General features: G+C 37.7%; 3 protein-coding genes across 8 annotated transcripts; 1 reads left to right on the forward strand and 2 right to left on the reverse strand.

Moving 5' to 3' along the window:
• Positions 1-1,138: 1,138 nt before the first annotated feature.
• LOC116007477 (ELMO domain-containing protein A) lies at positions 1,139-8,064 on the reverse strand. 6 transcript variants are annotated; one of them, XM_031248190.1, is made up of 12 exons: positions 7,691-8,064; positions 6,355-6,429; positions 5,724-5,833; positions 5,399-5,467; positions 5,206-5,321; positions 4,730-4,784; positions 4,486-4,606; positions 4,241-4,288; positions 4,036-4,139; positions 3,417-3,508; positions 1,471-2,682; positions 1,139-1,245 (listed from the first exon to the last, which is right to left on the reverse strand). In XM_031248190.1, exons 3-11 carry the CDS (start codon positions 5,823-5,825, stop codon positions 1,728-1,730), a joined length of 1,662 nt encoding a protein of 553 aa, XP_031104050.1. In that variant the 5' UTR covers positions 5,826-5,833; positions 6,355-6,429; positions 7,691-8,064; the 3' UTR covers positions 1,139-1,245; positions 1,471-1,727. The 6 variants fall into 6 exon arrangements, with proteins under 6 accessions (XP_031104050.1, XP_031104042.1, XP_031104034.1 ...); XM_031248182.1 differs by having other exon boundaries at positions 6,327-6,429; XM_031248174.1 differs by lacking the exon at positions 7,691-8,064 and adding an exon at positions 7,127-7,659 and having other exon boundaries at positions 4,036-4,130; positions 6,327-6,429.
• A 559-nt stretch (positions 8,065-8,623) lies between these two features.
• LOC116011347 (protein EPIDERMAL PATTERNING FACTOR 1) lies at positions 8,624-9,729 on the reverse strand. Its single transcript, XM_031250899.1, has 2 exons — positions 9,329-9,729; positions 8,624-9,095 (listed from the first exon to the last, which is right to left on the reverse strand). The coding sequence occupies exons 1-2, from the start codon at positions 9,423-9,425 to the stop codon at positions 8,842-8,844; spliced, it is 351 nt and encodes a 116-aa protein (XP_031106759.1). The 5' UTR covers positions 9,426-9,729; the 3' UTR covers positions 8,624-8,841.
• Positions 9,730-13,431: 3,702 nt separating this feature from the next.
• Positions 13,432-14,390, forward strand: LOC116003832 (NDR1/HIN1-like protein 6). Its single transcript, XM_031243774.1, has one exon. It carries the CDS (start codon positions 13,564-13,566, stop codon positions 14,200-14,202), a length of 639 nt encoding a protein of 212 aa, XP_031099634.1. The 5' UTR covers positions 13,432-13,563; the 3' UTR covers positions 14,203-14,390.
• Positions 14,391-14,720: the final 330 nt, after the last annotated feature.

Consider the following 14,720-nt stretch of genomic DNA (forward strand, 5'->3'; position numbering starts at 1 on the left):
TAAAATAATGTACATTCAGTACAAAAATAATGTACCATAAAATAATGTATTTTATGTACAAAAATAATGTACTTTTAGTATATTTTAAAAATATATTTTTTATTTATGGTCCACACAGATGTGTGGACCATGGTCCATGCAATAATGATTGGGCAGGACCGGAATGGGCTTACACATGACCATCAATGGATATTTTGGATTTTATTTCAGATTCAAAGCTCACACAGAGGAGAGAGAGATGGAGAGAGAATGTTGGGAAGCTTTGCAAATATGGGTTCATGGCTGACAAGTGGGTTGGGTAAAACATGGGGCACGAATGGTTGTTGTGCGCGCTTTGCGCACACCAGAGTCTACTCGGGCGCGTGCACTGCACGCGCTTGACTGATCAGTTTTTTTAATCTTTTTTAGTCTTATTTATTTATTTTTTTCTCTCCTCCCACTGTTTCTTTCCTAATCGCACTTACAAAAACATCTCAAAAGCCGTGAAATAATCTCATTGATAAGGATGCTCTTAGCTGCCCTGGACAAGTGATGCCACCTGGCGATACATAGCGGATGGAGGGGTTTGCATTGGAATAATAACAAGGGGCCCGGTCCATGCTTAGCTCTGCATCATGCAACATATATAATACCGACTACAAAAACAACCAATCATATTTTTATGGGACACACTTGAGTGAAATAGTCTCATGATTTCATGAATTGGTCAATCCATAGCACATTAAAAAATAAATTTATTTATTAGTGAAATATAAATTTATATAGGAATAATGGTTAAATACGCCATCGAACTGCACACAATAATGCAATTAGGCCACTGAACTTTAAAAAGCTACAGTTGGGTCCTTAAACTAACCTATTTCATTCAATTAGTCCAATTTACATGTTACCACAATTTTAAAATATTTATTAAAAATGAAATTTAAAAAATAATTATTAAAAAAAAAAAACAAATTTGTTCGTCTCCATGGCAAAAAAATGGCTCTTCGTCTCCGGCCATGGAGATTCAAAACGGAACTTATGGCGCACCAGCCGCCTCGAGGTGGCTTCCAAATTCAGAAAAATTGCACTATGATCTGAGATTAATGTCGGAATATTATGCACTGCTACATCATCAACCAACTTAGACCACTCCATTGAAGCAATTGCCCTATCGAATCGTTCTTCCACCCAAGCGTCTGTACCACGACCACGTTCCCACGTGAATCGATTGCCTAACATGCCCAAATCCAATATATTACAATCCTGCAAAACGTCATTAAAACCTTGAATGAGGGAATTCAGATGAACATGTGGACCTCTATTTTTCAAATTGGCAGAACAAGTCGTTGAAGTCACCAAGAACAACCCAAGGTAATGAGGATTGTCCCTGGAGATTTCGTAATCCCAAGATTGTTAACGTCTTGTTCGCTCCAGGAAATCATAAAAGCAAGTAAGTCTATAAGTTGGCTTATCAGGTAAAGTAACTACCATATCAATGTAGTTTTGTGAGTAACTCAATAGCGATGCTACATCTTTATCACGCCAAAACAGCGCAAGTCCACCACCCAATCCAAACCTCTCAACACATAGCAAACCATCAAAACCTAATCGAATGCGAAGGAATTCCACCTGCTTTGATCTAGCTTTCGTCTCTATTAAGAACACAAACATGGGGCGTTGTTTAAGCCCAACAATTCTCGAACTGTGCGAGGACTCCCCAAACCCCGACAGTTAACTAATAATACTCATTGGGAAGGGCACGCCAAATGCAAGTTTTTTGAACTCTCGGACATAACCGTATCCTTAATCACCACAACATCAATTTTAGATCCATCTTCACTTCTTCGTTTAAGATCACCATGCACACTAGACTCCTCCTCCAGAACAACTAAATCCTTAGTACCACTGCCCGACGATTTATCAGCAGATACTTTAATAGGGAGATCGGGTAGTAGCCATTTTTGTCCAACTGGTTGAACTTGACGTCTCGCCCCAACTCTCATCGTGGCATCGTAAAGATATTCACGTGGTGAGAGACCCTCCTCATAAGCCTTGTGGCAAAATTTATCTGAGTGACCAAGCAATCCACAACAGAAACAGAAAGTAGTCAGACGTTCATATTTGAAGATGAGCCATTGAAATGATCCATCCTTGCGAAAAAGCTTCATTCTCCTTTTCAATGGAACATTGACATCCATCTCTACCCGTATACGATAGAAGCTTCTCCTAGAATGCCCAAAGTTATTGGGATCTTCAGAAATAAAGGTTCCCACATACCCACCAATACAAGCGATAAACTCCGGGGATGCATATATGGCAGGCAGATCATGAACTTGGACCCAAAACGCAACCTTGTCCAGGCCAACGTCTTCCGGCCTTATCCCTAGTTGAACTTGTTTGCACACAAGAATATTATTTTCGAATGACCACGGACCATCGTCAATCACACGTTGCATGTCCTTGACATGGGGGAACTGAAACAGAAATAAGTTTTCATCCAGAGACAAGATTCGTACCCCCATTAACGGGCGCCATGTCGAGGCCATCACCTGCTGCATATGATCGAACTTAATGTTTCTATCAGTGATGAAACGGCCAACCAGATCCCAGCTCTCAACATGAACTACATCAGTATAGGGGGCTTCCAACCCTCCTGTTTCCTCGTCCTCGATGGTGAGATCCGCACACTGATCAGCAACACTATCCATATCCATTACCAAAACAGCCAGAACACAATCAAACAAGGGCGAAAAAGAGCACAAACAAAGGATGAAAACAAAAACACGAAGATCAAAACCTTAGAAAACTAGAGAGACACACTTTCTACATACAAACCCTAGAGAGAGAATTCCGCTTTTTATCCGGAAACTAACTTAAAAAAGAAAGTGATAATTCAAATAAGTATTATTTAGTCATACAATACCAAATATCAAGTGGACTTTGGAAAGGCTATTCGATCAAGTGAAAGAATAGAAAGTTTTCATTTTTTGAAAACAAATAGAAATTTTCATGAAATCTTTTTCGATTGATACAAGACGTAAAAACAATTAAAGACGAAACGCACAATACAATTGAACAATTTTACTGATGGTTGTGGACTAATGGTGGTGTGGTGTGCAGTAGTATAGAGAGAAAACCAGACATGCCAAGAGATGAGATCAACTTGGGTAGCACAAAAAGAATTGAACATAACAAATATTACTAAGATTAACATTCAAAGCTCAAAATCTGCAGACTCAAGTTCATTTTTTCATACATTGCATTGCAGCATAAAACCCCCCAAATTTCACATTCACAATCCTCAAATAACAACTATCTTTCCTGCTGTTTAGTTGCTCGATCATAATTACACCATCTCCAGAGAGCAGATCGACTTGGATTTTGTTTCATTTTCACTTTCCCCTTCAAGCAGAAACAGAGACTTACTCACTTACATCAGGTTGAAGGCTGGTAAATCGGTTATCTTGCGTATGTCCTCTAGAGACAATTCTCTCTCTAATTGAGTCCTCGTTACTTGCAAAACTTCCTGTGGGAATACAGCAAAGAATATAGAAATCTTAACCAAAGACAGGTAGATTAGCTAATGGTGCACGGTAGTTCTATAGCTGAGGTTATCAAACGAAGTAGGATTTTCCCAGTTTCATACTTTCATAATAATGCATAACCGATCGATAAAAATAACTGTTCCGGAACTAGTTAAGACAGGAAGCTATAATGCTACGCAATAAAGAACTGAATGTGCTGTTCATTGCTAGTTGTCTGTGTGTGCCTGTATTGCATGTATAATGCCCATTTGTTTTAACGGGTCCCTTGTTTCTGCAGAGTTGAACAAATTGTGACAAAATGCACACCCTATCCTACAACAGTAGCAAGAACAGAAAGTTTCCACTTTTTCTTTTTGGGGTGACCAGGGAAACCCGTAGCCACTACCTGAGGGTAAACCCGACTCCAGTGTAGTATGAGAATCATGTTTCACCTACTCAGCCACTGCTTTCAGGGCTACACTCTATTTGTATATATTAATGTGTGTGTGTGAGAGAGAGAGAGAGTTACGTTGAATTCCATATATGAAGCGTGCATAGCCAGCCATTGTGCATCCAACAACGAAAACGCTATACAGTAAAGGACATCAAATGCCTCTTCATCTTCTGCAGGTGCTTGTAATGCAGTTATTTCAAAAACAGATCAATTCCTACTGTAAACTCCAACCTTTAAATTACTACAAAATCAAACTAGTCCCTCGGGAGTAAAGACTTACCTGCTAATAATTTAACAAAATTAATGCCTGGACGACATTTCGGTTTTTCTGCAAGAAAAATATGGGGAAAAAAAACTAAGTTAATGGCGGATTCAAATAGTTCAAAACGTACATATTTCCATCTAATATAAACAGCATAAAAGTGGATGCACGTAGCTCTTCTTTTCACTTACTAGTACGTAAGGGTAAAAATCCAAAAATATATGACAGCTGGAATGAGCATTGTCATAAGATCATGTAGATACCTGAGCTTAATTCCAGCATCTGAATCAACATAAATGAAACATTAATCCCAGCAACTGCAAATGGGTACTCCCATGTTGCCCTGGTTCCAATTTTCTTGAAAAGTAGCCTATGGAAACAATCCTTCATTTTGAACTTCATACTATCAGTTTAAAGTTAAACACTCTGCAACTTAAACTATCATATAAGACGATAGTTATCTTATGGAACACTCTTTGCTCCTGGCAACAGCTGTAAAAACCTTACCGGATAATTTCTTGCAAAGAACAGTAAATTCTCGAGTGAAAGAAAACCACAACCCCTGATATCCAGAAAATTTAATAAATAACGCAATTCATCCGAGGACTGCAGTTAATCATAGCTTTAGAAATACAAACTACATTGTATTCTTGCATTTATTATGGCAAAGAGGGGGGGATACAGATGTTTGTTTTACTAGAGGAACATTTGACAATAAGCCAAATCGTTGAATATGAATGCATATCTAGTCACTTCTTTAACCGTATTTTGAATGAAAAACGTTGCAAGAACACAGAAATAACAAGTGTAATATACAGTGCTTACACCGATAGGATTTAATTGGTCAAAAATCAAATTGCAGAATGAAAATTATGCAATGATCATTAAATTTCTTCTTATGCACAATCTTGAAGTAATAATCACCTGGACGAAAATTAAGGGGAGGGGGGAGGGGGGGTTAGGACTCAAAGGATTAGACATACCTGAAATCGGTTGCTGGGTTACATCCTTGCCAACCCATATCCTTCCATTGCTCAGAGACTAGGCCTTTAAGCTCAACATCTGGAAATGTCAAATTCCACAAGGCTTGAAGCGCTTCCTGAAATGGGAATTTAATGAGCAGCCCCCAAGTAAGAAAATATGGGAAATAAATTGGAATGAGTTTTGTGGTAATACTTGATGATCAGGCCGAGATTCATCAAAAGCTACTCCTAATCTTTCTTGTAGCTTGTGAAGACTTTCCTCCTGTGATGAATACAAAAGCTTTCTCTCAAGGCAAAGAAAGAAGCAGGCATATAACATAAGATATGAAAAAGAAAGGCAAGGTAGACACAACGATTCACTCTAATGTAAATTGCATATTTAGGGGATTTGTTAGGTTAGGCATAAAATAGACGAAAGAACATACAAAAGAAAGAGGGAGAGATAGAGGGCAATTTCGCATATATAATCCCATTCAACTATTCAGGAAGGCAATAATATTCTAGCAGGTCAAAACTACCTCCTCAGGAGTTAGAATATAGTCAATAAATTTGTCACTTCCAAACCGTTTAATGCCTGAGCGGCTGAGAATTCCTCCTATCCATGCTCGTGGTCCAACCATAGCATTAGCTACAGCCAAAAAAAAAAAAAGTTGAAAATGAGGGTGAAACTGTAACATTAAGTCATAAAGATTAAAGTAGGAGCTCCATAGAAAAATAAACAGCAGATTCCAAGTTCAAGTAGGCCATTTCTGTTTCAAGAGTGATTTATCAAATATACTCCAACTATTTTGAGCTGAAACTCATTGATAGATAAGTAGAAAGTCCCAAATTTCTATAAACTATTTCTGTTTAAAGAGTGATTAAAGATCAAACACGCTCCAGTTATTACAAGCCACTCATAAAGAACCAGGCATTACAAATTTGCAATCCAACATTTTTCCAAGAATCTTATGGAAATAGTGCAATACCAAGACCCAAGAACTACTTGAAAATCTTAACGCAAGATAGTGTGACATCAAATAAAAACAGTAATATATTACGTAATATACTTTGAAGTAATGATAATATAGATATATGGGTAAGAAAACTATCCTAAAAGAGTATCAACAATATGCACTCACTAAAACACTGGGCTAACTGTGATATTACGTGAGCAGAATTATCCGACCACGCTGATTCTGCATCCTGCTTCCTTCTGCCCCAATAAAGTTCATCCTCATCAACCTGAATTCATTATACTCTGTTAGCAAAGTAGGCATGTAATCTGTTTAGGTTTGAATATGATTTGAAACTATTGTTATAAGTAGTTTAGATATGAGCTGCTAGAACTTCAGTACTTTTAGTAAATTTCATAATTTTAAAGTTAGAAATCTGAAGTGGAAAATGAAGAAAAAAAAAACACATATTGATATATAAGCATCCAGCAAGAACCTCTGCACGAGTTAATGAATAAATATATGAATAGAAGAATGAGTGCAAAACAAGATTAATGAAATATTCAGCAATGATAGAAAAGTTGTAATCATTTTTAGCCAGAAGTGAGAAAGATACAAGAATGATCACGGTTAATCACTTTCCCTTGCAAGAAGATATGAAGGAAAGGAAATTATATGTTTATACACAAAATCCTAAAACTTCAGAAGGAATTCAAATTCTTTATTCTTATTTCTTACGCAATGTGCAACACGAATAATATCTTGAGAACGACTTACATGTTAACACACATCACCATTTATCTATTTCTAGAGCAGACAAAGGCAGGCAGGCAGGATATGACTCAATCTGTCTTACGAAGAACGAATAGTGTGTAAAGCCAAAGCATTATCAGCTTCAGCAATGAGTATTATCGTAAACTGATGTAAACGTGGTTAAGCAAAGGGACAAGTTGAGAAACATAAGAACACAAGTAGGAACAGCTTACTCTGTGGAGAAAAGCACAAGAAAGCATGCATTGCCTAAGCCTTAGCCTCATTAGAACAGGAAAATGTGAGGGATAGGATTTTCCCCACCGTTCCAAACGCAGGGGTAAAAGGTAAAGCCAACATGTTTGATGAAAAGTCACCCAAATGATTGCCCCACCCCATGCTTTGTTTCATACATATTCAACCTCTCATCATTCAAGGAATCCTCTCTCTCATCTCAATTACCTACAATTCAACCTCCCATCATTCCATACATGTATTTCTCTCTCCACACGCCCAACAAAAAAGGAACAATTTTTACTAAAATCCATATGGAATGGGAGATTGATAGCGTAATCCAAGGCCACTTTTTGCTGCATCCACTTCATTCACAAAGAGGAAAAAAGGAGACTTTTTGGAATTCCAATTCTTGCATAAAACATGAAAAAGCTTCTTCCTTTTCTTCTAAAAGGTAAGACAAAGAACATATGTTTTCTATCATCATCTTAACAAAACACCCAAAAAAAATGAAATCACAAAGTAATGCATCCATCAAGATTCAAGAAAGAAACCCAGAGCAGTACCTCTTATGGCATAGGAGACAAAACCTAGCTCTCCATTCATCTCTGACAGGAAATGCTGACGGTGGTGGAGGAAAGGGATGGGCAGGGCCCACAATAAGGAAATGGTGGGGCCAAAACCGGCGGAGGGAGAAGAGGTGCAGAAAACGGATGGCGGTGGTGACATCCGAGCCCGAGCAGAGAAAATACAACGAAAGAGAAAAGGGAGTATAGTGGGCACACACTGCCCTGCCTTTGAACACCATCCATGTCGCACAAAACACGCGGTATTCCTATCATTCCGGACCTAAATGCACAATCCAGAAGGACCAGAACCAGCAAACCCAGTTGTTTCCAAGATTGCGGTTTTGTTCCAATTCCGAACCGTTGGTTCTCACTTCTCAGTTCCAAAAATGACAAGTCGGTACCGATAATTTTAATTTAAATCCTCTGTTTGAATTAATTTTTTTTTAATTCTATTTTTTATTTTTAAAATAGTCCAAATAATTCAATATTTTTTAAATATATTTTTCATTGTAAAGATTTTAAAAAATATTATATCAAATATTAAACATTAAAGTTAAACTTTTAAAAATTAAAAAAAAAAAAGTTAAACTAATTATTTTCTGTTTGGAACCGAAACTGGTGATTCTGGACTCCCAAGTTTCCTATTTTATCAAATCGGATCCGGAACCTTTTGGGCTATGGTTTAATTTTTACAATACACGGTTCCAATTGAAATATAGTTATTCCTATTCAGATGGTTGGTTTGATAACCACAATGTTCCAAATCTATATATAAATTATATATTTAGCTCTTAAGGTTAGCATGCCGGGTTACCACATGAACATATTACTTAAATTATTCGCCAATCTTTATATGAATTGGGTTGATAAATAAATAAACAAATAAAACAAGTTGCAATAAGACATGCATGCATCATCCTTTGGCGTTTATAAGAACATATAATAAACTTGGTACACAAACATGGAAATACACATGCATGCAGTAGTTTAATTAATTTATTGAAACTACGTACACCGTACCCAACCTAGCTGCAGCTACGCCTACGTAATTAATTAGCTCATCAAGTAAATATTTTTTTCTAAAACGATCGAAGACCTAGGTAGCTACCTATATTATGTTACAAAAAAAGTGAAAGTAGAAAGCGCGATTAAGGAATAGGATAGGACTTGTTGTGGCACATGCATTTGTACGCCATGGGACAAGTCTCAGCTTCTTCAAGAGTGGAGCACACGAAGCTAACCATCACTAGTCTACACGGGTGGCACGATCCACACGCGTGAGAGCAATCTGGCAATCTTGATCCCGCTATCTCTAGCGTATCTCCTCTTTTCTGCATCATCATCGTCGTTTTCCGGCCAAGCTGTGCCGCCGCCGATGACTCCTCGCCGCCGTGCCTCTCATCTGCATAAATTAAACCACACATGTTCAAGAACTGCTGCATGAGCATGCAGAAAATTAAATACTTCCCCAGCTAGAACGGCCTATTGACTGTTGTGACTATCTAAATTGATCCTTTGCTGATTAGGGTTACCCAACTAAGTTTATCTAATGCAGACCTCAGATAGTGGCACTAAGTTTTTTCCGTCACTCAACAAAAAAAAAAAAAAAAATTAAAGAAGTCTATTGCAACGTACTTGGGTTGAACTTTCCGATACGCCTAGCAGGCATGGCAAACGGGGAAAAGAGGAGAAGAATGATGATCAGAAGAGTAGCAGCGCAGCCCTTCATCATGGCAACTTGAGTTAATTATATATATGTTCTTGATATGATCTGATCTTGTATGCTGTTAAGTTGTTGATCGTAAACGGAAGCTATATATGGCGGATGAAGCTAGGTAGCAGCACAACAATGGAAGAAATGCACGGATATATATACGGAATATGTGTGTTATATTAAAGAGAAAAGTAGAAGGAGATGAATTGACGCAGATCACAGGCGAGATGACAGGGAGGAAGAAGGTCACATGAAAGAGGGTGAGAAGGTGCAGGCATCACAGGGGGAGTGAGCTCGAAGCTATGGTGATCATGCCATGTATTAGTATCTTCACACGCTTTTACACAGTAAAATTTTGTGAGGGGAGAATAAAATGCAGAAAACGGAAGAATTTACTGCGGGCGATAAAGATGTAGAGCTTCTTTCCGTGAGTTGGGAGATCAAGCAGCCTAGGTAAGATAGCTTTAAATGCCATTGCCATTGCCATCCAATATAACATATAATATATGCTACTACCTTTAGTTTGTGTGAGTCCAATAAATGTTTACCACCTTAGCTTGCCTTCCATGGCACGTGATGTATTTACGCATGCATCTATCTGCCCCTTGGGCCTTGTCTACAACTCCCACTAGTCATATATAAGTGTGGTTTGGAGAAATCATTAACAATATAATTAACTACTATAAGATTTTAAATTTAACAGAGATTAATTATAAATAATTTAGATTAATTTATTTTCTTGTGATCTTTTGTCAACTGTCATCACAAGGCAAGTTTCATCTTCTCTTTGGGTAATAATAATGACAGACTTTCTTGTAAATCAAAATATATGTGTGTGATTTCACTGATTTGTGAGCTATTACACAAGTAATCGATGAGTTAACTCAATGATGGGTTTTCTTTATAAAAAAAATGGAATAGTGTTTGACGCAGTTCACAAATGAATAGTATATATGAATAATTGTGACAGCTATTATAAATAATTTTTGCATGTTTAGTAGTAGGGTGGATTTGGAATGATTACTTATGTTTGGTTGTGTATGACCCTATAATGTAAATAAATGTTTTTAAAATATTTATAAAAAAAAAAACTAAAAATCAAAACAATTGATCATAATATAATGACTTCCACAGCATCAATATGAATCCAAAAAATCAAAACAAAAATCAAAAATATCAATCCAAACTTAAAAATTAGATTACCAATAAGATCGAAATGATATTCATTTTTAAATAGGGAATGAGTTTTTTAATTGAATGGTAATCAAATCTCATAATTGTGTTGTAAAAAATAGTCAATTAAATATTATCTATAATTTTTTTTCTCATTCCTAGTATGTAAATTTATGAAGCAAACACAAGTCAGTTGTTTGGTGAACATAAGCTACGTAAAATTAACAGTGAAGAAATGAATAAATGGTTGAAATGTGAAAATGAAATGAATAGAGGTCACTGTAGAGACGTCAACAGAGGGTTCCCGCCCGGCCGCGCCGCTGTACATCTGCACGTAGGATCAGCGCAGCGGCTGTTGCGGAACCCAGAACGTAACAAAGCTGGATGGGTCCCCAGACAAGGTAGCTGCGCTGTTGAATTTACCATTGTCCATTGCTATACATGTATAGTAGTTCTTCTGTTGAAGTTCATGCATGAAAGCAAATGTTCATTGCCAGGGATGCTGTGTTCATGGACGAGTTTTTAGTCCAAGTACATGATTATTAATTAGCATTTACCAGGCCAGCAAATTAAATAATGTCAATGTAACTCTTCATTTTAGATCAACAAATTGTACGTACTCCATCCGGGCTCGCCGCTCGACCACTAAAGTTACAAAAATATTTTTAAAAAAAAAAAAAAATTAATGTGCTAATAAAACTTCATTGGTTAACCTGAATTGTCCAATATAATCCAGCCCATATTAAAAAATGAATTACTTATTATGTCACATAAGGAATTATGATTGAATAAGATAAGGAATTAGTGGAGATGTTTAGAGAGACAATTCCCCCTTCTGATCTCAAGAGTACGTTTTTCTCCTTTTATAGATGATTTTCTAGTTATTGTTGGATATTTGGATGTAATTGAGTAGGATATATATAATCGGTAGGGTAGAATAGTTTGAAATTTTATCAATAATTCTTTTTAGTTTTCATGATGACTAATCTATCAATTCAGCATACAAAGTTGCGTTATTCCAATCCAATGAGATTGTGCATCTTATTAATTCATATCAAGTGAAAAACATTTTGATACCAAACCTTAATTAATTAATTAATTTGCTCGATTTTCATATCCGTATTAAAAAAATCCACCATGGTGATGAGATCATTTTGAAAAGATGTGGGAAATTAGCCATATTTAACGAACAATTCTCTGCCTAATTAGAAGCTTCACTTCAACTTTGACCACATAACCATTGACATTAATAACAAATTAAAGGAAATATGTATTTTTAGTCCACCGTTTGGTTCTAACCGTGTATATATCTGGCAGGTTTGATTTTTGGTGAGACCAGAGGCTATGGTCAGGGTATTACCTCACGGATCTGAAATGGTGTCAAAAGTGATTTACGCTGGCAGGGTTCATTGCATATAAGCGTAGACGGCAAACTTTTCTCCAGTCGCCATAAGTGGAAGGAAATTAATGTTAAAGAAACAATTTGCAAGAAAATCCTAACCACAGTCAAACCTTAATTGTTTAGACTTTAGACAACATTCGAGAAACACAACTACATGCATATATAACGATTTCATAATTCCCGGCCACATATATTGAGCAATGGAAACTCTAGTGAAAAGCAGCACGCCGTTACGTTTCAGCCGGAGAGTTGATTCCTACGAGCCGTTGGATCAGATTGTAAGGAGAGATGAAGATGGATCTGGAAGAGGGAAAGGGAGTGGTGGTGATGATGATGGTAGCCGGAGATCGGTTTCGGGAAAGATGAAGAGTCGGCGGCAAAGCCCCATCATCGCGTGGACTTCGTTGAGTTATCGGCGTGAACGGGCGAGGAAGCGGCTGATATTCCTTCGAGGTTACAAGTTGCAGTCGTCGTCGGTGAGGTCGAGGACGGGGAGGTTGAGGAAAGTGGTGGTTAGAGTGATCAGAACCGCTCTGGTTAAGGTTGTGTCTTTCATGAGGAGTTGTAATACCAGGTCTGCAGGTATTAGGGTTATTGGTTCGCCTGCTCGTGTTTTTAGGTGCTGTTAGATCCATCTTCTTAATACTGTACATTATTTCAATATCCATGTATTTGATTTCATCTCATTACTGGAATGGAATGTTCATTCAATTATTCAAATCCACTGGGATGTATGCATTGTTTGTTCTTTTTATTCATTGTTGGGGTCTTGGGGATATGGTAACCAAATGGATGGGATGGATCTGGGCCAATTTAAGAATGAGCCCAGAGGATTTATGTGCGGTGGTGAATGATGATTGGGTCTGGGCTGGAATTGGGTTAATGGGTTCTTGGCCAATTTAAGAATGGTCCAAATCGATGGATCAGTAGCACTGTCATTGGCCAAATTATTTTGTAGACCCACGTCTTAAATAAACAATTTACATATTGAATGTTCACAATTTATATATACTAAATTAAATATTCACAATTACATACTAAATTCTCACAATTTGAATTGTGAACCTTCGGTATATAAATTGTGAACTTATTATTATGAGTCTACTTGCAAGGTGAACTCAATTCCATGGTATAACTATTGCTGTCATTGTGCATTAAACACTTGATTTCAAGTTTTAATATAGTCTTATGTGTTTTACTCAAAGGAAAAAAAAAAACACAAATTTAATATGTAAATCTATTTTTTGGAACCTTAATCCAACATTATATTCTAGAATTATTGATTCAAGTAAATATCGTATACACGTACTCTTTAACCAAACATATGTAAAGATATGGTTGAGCAATGTAACCCATTCTTTTTCAATCTTTCTTTCCACCGGTGATATATATACCTCATGCAACAATAATAATCACCCTTTGATCTGCTTCATATTTGGTGGGGGTGGATTAGGCCATTAAATTCATCACCACACAAAATCACTCAAACCGCCATGCATGTCCCCTTAATTAGCAACCTTCATTAATCTCTTCCCTGCCTTCGCGCCACACCGCTGCCGGAACTTAAAACGGAACGGAGCCATGCCGCCTCCTCACCGCCGCAACGTCCCCAGATCATACCAGCCCAAGAAATCCTCGACGAGTTGCTGCTGCAAATGCTTATGCTGCTGCTGCTGCTTCCTCCTCATCTTCGTCCTCGTCCTGGGCGGCCTGGCTTTCTACGTCTACTCCGTTTACAAGCCCAAGATGCCGACCTACACAGTGGAGGGTCTGGACGTGAAGAACTTCGACGTCCAGGACGATTTTAGCCTCAAGACGGTGTTCCTCGTCAGCGTGAAGGCCGAAAACCCTAACGCCCATCTCGGATTCATTTACGGCAAGCACAGCTCCGTCGTCGTGACGTACACCGACTCCGTTCTCTCCTCCGGCGAGCTGCCCAATTTCCACCAGGAGCCGTTGAATACGACGGTGATGAAGATCGAGATGCGGGGGGTGAGCGAGTTCGGGTCGGGTCTCCAGGACGCGTTTGAAGAGAACAAAAAAACGGGGAGAATACCGCTGCTCGTGAAGGTCAAGGCGCCGGTCAACGTCGTGATGGGGAAGGTGGAATCCAGGGAATTCATCGTTTATGTCAACTGTTCTCTCGTCGTTGACAATCTCCAGCCGGGGAAGAAGGTCGGCATCGTTAAAACCGGCTACAGCTTTGATGTTCAATTCTAATTAATCACATCCCTGCCTGTTAGTTAGTTTCTCGTTAATTGGTTGAACTTTATTGAAGAAACTAAGGATTCTCAAGCTACATACGTTATTTCCTAATTAATTAATACGAATACCCCCATACTATATATACATGTCCATTATGCAGATTTAGTACATAACATTAATTACGAATCGGAGTAATATATAAATTTCGACTTTTTTGTACGTAAAATTTTCATGCATGAACCTATCTAGCTTCCATGCATGCATGTTGCATGTTTGGTCTTACCAACTAATGATTCAGGAAATTTCTACTATATTACTTTTAAATTCTGCTCCATATATATGTGACAGACAAATATAAACTACTCCGTATTTCCACCAAGTAGCATGCTCATTGCCTTTCTGAATTGAATATATGATTGACCCTACAGGCTACAGCTGCAGGCAGCCAATTGCAGCCAACAATAATATGAAGTTAAAATGGATTAACTATATATTATCATTATATGTCAAACATTTTAGCCTGTTAATCTACA

This window comes from Ipomoea triloba, chromosome 2 (genome assembly GCF_003576645.1).
Source record: "Ipomoea triloba cultivar NCNSP0323 chromosome 2, ASM357664v1".
NCBI lineage: Eukaryota > Viridiplantae > Streptophyta > Magnoliopsida > Solanales > Convolvulaceae > Ipomoea > Ipomoea triloba.